This window comes from Triticum dicoccoides, unplaced genomic scaffold (genome assembly GCF_002162155.2).
Source record: "Triticum dicoccoides isolate Atlit2015 ecotype Zavitan unplaced genomic scaffold, WEW_v2.0 scaffold74033, whole genome shotgun sequence".
Taxonomy (NCBI): Eukaryota; Viridiplantae; Streptophyta; class Magnoliopsida; order Poales; family Poaceae; genus Triticum; species Triticum dicoccoides.
Window position 1 is genome coordinate 281,526 of NW_021296235.1, and position 7,535 is coordinate 289,060.

General features: G+C 45.3%; 1 protein-coding gene across 1 annotated transcript; it reads left to right on the forward strand.

Annotated features, from left to right (window-relative positions):
* Positions 1-58: 58 nt before the first annotated feature.
* Positions 59-5,309, forward strand: LOC119347709 (G patch domain-containing protein 8-like). Its single transcript, XM_037616287.1, has 7 exons — positions 59-170; positions 230-515; positions 3,372-3,526; positions 3,759-3,902; positions 4,057-4,166; positions 4,278-4,428; positions 4,888-5,309. Exons 1-7 carry the CDS (start codon positions 168-170, stop codon positions 4,972-4,974), a joined length of 936 nt encoding a protein of 311 aa, XP_037472184.1. The 5' UTR covers positions 59-167; the 3' UTR covers positions 4,975-5,309.
* Positions 5,310-7,535: the final 2,226 nt, after the last annotated feature.

Here is a 7,535-nt window from a genome sequence, read left to right on the forward strand (position 1 = left end):
AACCGGACCCAATTCCAAGACGAGACTGGGCTGAGCCCAGCACGGCCCATCAGGACTTGTTTAGTTCTACGTAGAGGGTGAGGGTAGAGGAGAGAGCCCATCGTCAAACCCCAATCCCCCCACACCCTCGTCGCCGGCGCCGGCTCCGGCGAAAACCCTAGCGAGCCATGGTGAGTGCTTTGCTTTCCTCTGACCGACTCGCGCTGCAGATCTGACTCGTGCTGCGCAGGAGAGGCCCGGCCACGGCGGCATCGGCAGCGGCGGCGGCAGCAAGAACCCGCCGCCCTCTGGGAAGAAGGAGGCGGGGGATGAGGAGTACGGGGGAGGGTACGACCGGCTGGACGAGGAGGTGGAGTTCCGGCTGCCGAGGGGGCACCGGCCGGTGGAGAACCTGGACACGGAGGGGCTGGAGCAGGCCTCGGTCGACACCCGGCTCGCCTCCTCCAACGTCGGCTTCAGGCTGCTGCAGAAGATGGGATGGAAGTCCGGCAAGGGCCTCGGCAAGAACGAGCAAGGTCCTTCTTTCTTTCTTTCTTTCTTTCTTTCTGCTCTCACCTGCTTCTAGATTCTGCCTCATCGGTTAGTAATTAGTTGCAATTGACACAACTGTTGTCAGCCATCATCCCTGGCTGTTTCAGACTCTGCCTCATCGGTTAGTAATTAGTTGCAATTGACACAATTAGGACGATCAGTAGTAGCCGGGGACGTAGCAGAGGCCGCTGCCGACGCCGCGGCTGCAGGACGGGTCGCGTGATGTCCATTGTGCTGGTTTTATTAGCTGGCTGACTGACTGACCACCATGTTAATTTTAAGCTTGTCTTGGTTGGGGTCTTGCTGGATTTTAAGCTTGTCTAGGGACACAACACATTTAGGTGAGCTAAGCGTCGAGAGTTTTTGGTTTGGAGAAAGGGGGTTTATCATTCGTCAATGCAACGGTCCACATTTGCTGCTATAGAAGCCGGTTGTCCTGTTTGAGAGCTGTGTGGCCTAGTCTGACTCTTGTTAACAAATGAAAATAAACTTAGGTGAAAGCAACAAGTTTTTGTTAGAATTCAGCTTCAGTCATTGAATTTGAACCTGCTGTAGTTTTGTGTTGGTCAACCATCACCATCCTTCTTTCAGACACCATCGTCGTTGTATTCAAGCTCATGGGTTAGTAATTAGTTGAAGATGAAATAATTGGTAGAATCAGCAACCCAAGACGTATATCAGAGGTTGTTATTGATGCCGCAGCCGCAGGACAGACAGCGTAATGTCGATTGATCTGGTTTTTGTTTGCTGACGGCCACCATGTTAATTTCCTTGGTTGTGGTTTCCATGGATTTTAAGCCTGACTAGTGACATGTTTAGGCGAGCTAAGTGTCAGAGAGTTTTGGGCTTGGAGATAGGGGGGTTGTCATTCATCAGCACAGTAGTCCACACTTGTTGCCATAGAAGTCAGTTGCCCTGTTCAAGAGCTGTGTGGCCTTGTTTGACTGCTGTTAACAAATGAAAACAAGCTTAGCGTAAATCAACAAGTTTCGGTTAGAATTTAGCCTCTGACTCCTTTAATAATGCAATAAAGGATAGAAGTCTGCTACCACCATCCCAGCAGACACTGTAGATTTGATGCCTTGTTCTACTCTAGAAGATCCAGAGAGGATTAATCTGCAGTAGCTTGCTCCTTGACTCAGGTAACAGGAGCATATCTGGTACTCCCTCTGATCCATAATAAGTGTTGCAGTTTTGAACTAAGGTTGAACTAACCTTAGTTCAAAACTGTGACACTTATTTTCGATCGGAGGGAGTACCTCATATGACCGAAAATTGAACGTTCTCTTTCGTTCCTGCATCATCTTTTGTTCTAAACTCACTGCTGTAGTTTTTCATCTGAGATGCTATTTTGTTCTTTTCCACGACATACCATCATTGACCAAAGAAGAAGGCTCGCAATTTAGCATTGCCTTCTAGTTCCTGCACCTCAACAATACATTTCGTTGTCCCGATGCAGCTAGAGCCAATAATTAGTAGAATCAGTAGCCGAAGGCATAGCAGAGGCTGCTGTTGACACCCCAGCAGCCCAGCTGCATGACCTACGGCATAATGTCGATTGTGCTGGTTTTGTTAGCTGTCTGACACCATGTTAGTTCACATAGCTGTGGTTTTGCTAAATTTTAAGCTTGTCTAGGGAAGCTTTTGGGCAAGTGTCGAGAGTTTTGTGTTTGGAGAAAGGTGGTATCATTCATCAATGCAATAGTAGTCCACAATTGCTGCCATGCATACACTACTATATAGTTTGCCAATTTGACATTTTCAATCCTAGGATCGAAGTGTAGTACTCCCTCTGTAAAGAAATATAAGAGCGTTTAGATCAACCATACCTAAACGATTAGGTTATATTGTTAAGTAGTGATCTAAATGCTCTTATATTTCTTTACGGAGGGAGTATCAACCATTGGTTAGTGTCATCATGTTGGTCCAGTGGTCTAGGTTGCAGGGGCCATCCGTGTGCAGTCTTCTGGACCCGTTGAGTCTCAACGATGCTTAAAACAAATCATGCACGAAAGCGAGTTTGCGGCTGGTGGCAAGCGCTTATGTCATCCCAGAGAGCGTGGCATCCCTTGTCGTCATCGATCCCCATGGAAAGTGCACCAACTCTTTGCTGACCCCTGTGAAACCCCATCAATGTAGGCTCTCTGCCTCCTAAGCCTTCAGAACAAATCAATCACCAAACCTGGAACCGGACAGAAGAATGAGAGAGGAACTAAAGGAAACAAAGATGAGGATACTGCAATGAACAAAAAGTCCATATTGATAGATCTGAAAGTGCAGAGCCTCTGGCCATGCCATTGGAACTTGGGACTTATCGTTGTTAATGTTGTTTGGTACATTTGTATGTGTTTCTATAAAGTTCTGGTGTATCAAATGAGTGCACTTGGACTTTGAATTGGAGTACTAGTACAAGTCAGTTGCACTGTTTGAGAGCTGCCTGGACTGAATTCGAGTGCTGTTGACAAATGATAACAACCTTAACGTAAAGCAAGTTCCAATTAGAGTTTAGTCTCTGTCTCTTTTAATGCTCTGAAGGACATAAGTATGCTACCACCATCACAGGCTCACAGCACACGCTATAGCTTTATTATACTCTAAAAGAACCTGAAGAATATTAATCTGCAGTAGTTTTCTCGCCAACTTTGGTAACCATAGTATATCTAGTGCTTCATATTACTGAAGATCTGAATATTTTCTTTTATTTCTGCATCATCTTTTGTTCTAAACTTATGCTACAGTTTCATCTGAGATGATATTTTGTTCTTCCGAAGGCGTTTTACAATTTAGCATTGCCATCTAGTTCCTGCACCTCAACAACACATTACGTTATTCCAATACAGGTATACTGGAGCCAATAAAAGCTGGTATCAGGGATGCAAAATTAGGAGTGGGAAAGCAAGAGGAGGATGACTTCTTCACAGCTGAGGACAATGTACAAAGAAAGAGATTAAATGTTGAACTTGAGGAGACCGAAGAGCATATTAAGAAGCGTGAGGTGCGCAATCACACACTGAGTGCTAATTTCTGTATTTTCGTTTGAGATTCTTCCGGGTTGATGCTTCAGCTGTGAGAACCGGTATCTGATTGTCGACGCTGCATAGCACCTATGCTGGTGTGCCATTTGGATATGGAGTTGTAGCATCAACCCTCATGAATTTTTGAGCATCCTGTGCACTTTTTATTTGGTGGCTTCTTTTCCCTGCTTGGTGCGAATCATGACAATCCAGGTCACAGCAGAACGTGAGCAGAAAATCCGCAGTGAGGTTAAGGAGATACAGAAGACGTTCTTTTGCAGCCTCTGTAATAAGCAATACAAGCTGGCATATGAGTTTGAGAGTCATCTAAGCTCATATGACCATAATCATAGGAAGGTAATGCATTTGCTCTATTGAATTTCTCTCTCGCTGATTTTTATTTTCTGATACTTTTTGCTACCCTATGCCATATGTGCATCTTTGTTGCTGTTGATACCTTATGTATCCTTTTCCTCCTAACACGAGACTTTATATGGTTCTGGTTCTGCAGAGGTTTAAGGAAATGAAAGAAATGCAAAGCGGCGGCAGTGGCAACCGTGATGATAGGCAGAAACGTGAGCAGCAGCGAGAAGAGAAGGAGCTGGCAAAATTTGCCCAACTGTATGCATTCTGTACTTTGTCCTCAATTAATAAAACACGATGAATGCTTGTTTTTCCTGAGGAATGCACTGAATTATGTTAAAATTGTAATTTCCTTAATGGAACTCGCAGGGCAGATGCTCATAGGAAGCAGCAGAAAGAGAAGCAAGAACAACCAGATATCTCAGGAGAGCAAGCTACGTCAAAGAACTTGCCGACCCCGGGCAATCAGGATCAGCGTCGAACATTGAAGTTTGGCTTCTCCAAAATGACCCCTTCCAAGGTATCTTAATTCTTACATCAACACCACATTTTGTTCAGCTGATATGACTCTTAATGGAAGTAAAGGGTATTGTGCTTGCATTCTAGTAACTCTAAACTGAGCATGAGCATGTTCTGCTCCTGCTTCAGAAACAGCATTTTTTTTTTCAGTGCAAAGAATCCCAAAAGATTACCACATGTACATGTTGCAAATAATGTTGCGCTTTTGAAATTACATGCAAGAATATGCAATTCTGTGCTGTGCAAAGAAAAGAGATCTGTTTCTCAAATAGTCATATTTTAGCCTCTTATCCCTGTCTTCTTTGTGCAGACCACAAATGAACTTACTTTTAGCTCCTGTTTGCTAACTCCACATATGTCTCCTGCTTGTCTTCTGTCAAACTCACTGTACATGTATCATGCTTTAGAAGCTAAGTCAGTGAGATCATTATGACTGAGCATTCCTTGTAACAATGGACAGGCACCTGTTGGCAGCATGAGCAAGAAGCCAAAGATTGGCACCAAGGTCCCTTCCGTCTTCGGAAACGACAGCGACGAGGAGGCGTGATCTTCCTTTGCCGTCAGATGATACCTGAGAAAGGAGGGGAATGCCGGCCTTGTCAGCAGATTTGACCCTGAGAAGACACCATGGATGTAATGTGCCGCTGGTTTGACCAGATGCGGATTGATAGCGGCGGCATCTTGGCCAACCCCATGAACAAACAGGGACTTGGACGTTGCGGTGTCAATTGTATTGAACTGATGGTACGTTGTAAGAGCAACTCTGTCTGTCTGTACTTCCATGTTGATGAGAGTGGTGGTTAACTGGCTTGAGCCATGGCAACAAGCTGGCAACTAGAAGAAGATGGCCGGCCCTCCCTTTGTTGGGGCACGTTTGTATCACCCCTGTTGGAGTCTTGCGAGATTCCTCCTCGGCGGCGGTCGGTGGGTGGTGGTGAAGTGTTTTTCTCTCACTTTTTGACATAGCAGGTAAAAAGGGAGGGTGATTGATCAGATCAAAGTGCAAATAAATGGCTTGTTGCTGATGGAGCCCCTGGGAGGACTGAGGAGGCAGTTGGCTTGACCTGTCTCTGGAGGAGCTGTGGTCCATCATGGTGAACATGGCTGCATGCATTGACATGTAAACAGTCTCGAGAGATCAGATCACACCTACATGCATACATCTCAGTATGAAGTTATTGCCTCCACTTATTTGCAGGCTGCTGCCGCAGGGCAAGTGAGTGCGTGCAACGCAGGCATGTCAGGAACACTGATCATCATCAGGCACACATAACATGCATGCATGCATCAGCACCCATCCATTGTTGAAACCAATAGGTCTCCCAATTATTGGCCTTTTTGTTCATCTTCTCCCTCTGGACTGCAAAGTAAGTGCAGGTCCTGAACCCAGTTGCACTTGGGGTTATGGATAAGCTGATGAGCCCCATGTTTCACTTTCTTCCTCCTCTGCTGTGGCCTTGATCTTTTTGTGTGTGTGTGAGAGAGAGAACATGCATTGCATGGTCCATGCAGCACTGCTGGTTGGGGTTTTGTTGTGAGGGCGTATGCATGGACATGGACTCATGGAGCCTTGCAGGGCAGCTGCTAGCTTGGCCCTGCAGATGCCTCGCACCTAGGAGTAACATGCATGCATATGTACTAGTATTCCTCTTCACTGCTCTGAATAATGCATGCGCGCGCACACACACACACATGCTGCCATATGCATGTCCATGCATGGTTGGTTGGTCAGGTCTCTCTCATGTGCCTCTCTCACTCACTAGCTTCAGTTTCATGCTATCCATCCTAGAAAGGTGACACACTTTCAGCACTAGTACATGTTTTGTTTTTCCTCTCCAGCTTTTTTCACATCCATTTGACGATATAGCCAGCCAGCTAAAGAAAGGTGAGGTTACTACTTGTAGATGAATATGTCAGTTGCTAAACCTGCCTCCATGTGCCCTGCTACTGCTGCTAGCATCTCAATCCAAGCTATTTGGCAACAAACCGGAATTCCTCTCCCCACACAATTAATCTTAAATAATTAAATAAATAACACCATACGACTCGGAGATGTATGTCAATTGGTACCTATATATGTTTGTTTTGGTTGGAGATTCAGGTTTGATCAACACATCATGGTGCATTCGGGGGATCGGCGTGGGTTCTCCTTCATACCGAACGAATCTCAACACGCATTCATCTGGATTCTCTTCCATCAGTTGTGCCAAATACAGAGGCTCATGTGTATATGTTATGTCCATGTCAGTGTGAGTGGGTATGGTACAACACCAATCTGCCTCCATGTGCCCCGCTACGTACCATCCCAATCCAAGTTATTGGCAAGAAACCAAAAATCATGTTCCCCGCAGAAATTATCTTCAATAATAATAGCAATGTCGTACGACACGTCGATGAGCATGACGTTAACATTAATTGATTAAGAGAGAGGGACAAGGAACCAAGGATGAACTGGGGCCTAGCTAGGGCAGTTAAGCTAGTGGGGCAGGTGAGCAACTGGGATCAGCATGTATGTTTGTTTAACTGGTCTACATCTACTTAGCAACTCTGGCCCTAGCTCATCATGCATCATCCTCTCTGGGGACTGAGCAACATGCCAACATGGGATGGAAAATTGCTTAATAATTGGTTCCATCCATTCTATTGTACTACGTACTAGATAATCTCACGCCGTACCCACAACAAGCAACAATTTGGATCCACTTGGGATATGCATGAACTGAGTGTCATTTCCGCGACGATCGCCGCCACCCGTGATCTTGCCGATGGTCTATCTTTTCATGGCTTTATTATCAATCCCGTGTGCTAATGTAATTGTTCGTACAACCTGATTTATTATGTATTAAGGTGTACGGAAATAGACCCCGCCAAGAAAGATGTACGGAAATATTCCCTGCTAACAAAAGGTGTACCCACAACTTGCAACAATTTGGATCTATCTATCTTGGGGAAACACTCTGGTCAATTCGGGACACATGAACTGAGGACCATTTTCTCACCGATAGCCACCACCCATGATCTCCGTTGATGATCTATCTTTTCATGGCTTTATCAAACCAACATGTTAACATATTTTTCATGTAAATTATTTTATCATGCAAATCCCCC

Bases quoted from the DNA above. Each gene is read 5' to 3' on its own strand.
- LOC119347709 (XM_037616287.1), top strand. The intron at 3,527-3,758 runs GTGCGCAATCAC...ATGACAATCCAG, and splicing joins AGCATATTAAGAAGCGTGAG to GTCACAGCAGAACGTGAGCA. The intron at 3,903-4,056 runs GTAATGCATTTG...CTGGTTCTGCAG, and splicing joins ATGACCATAATCATAGGAAG to AGGTTTAAGGAAATGAAAGA.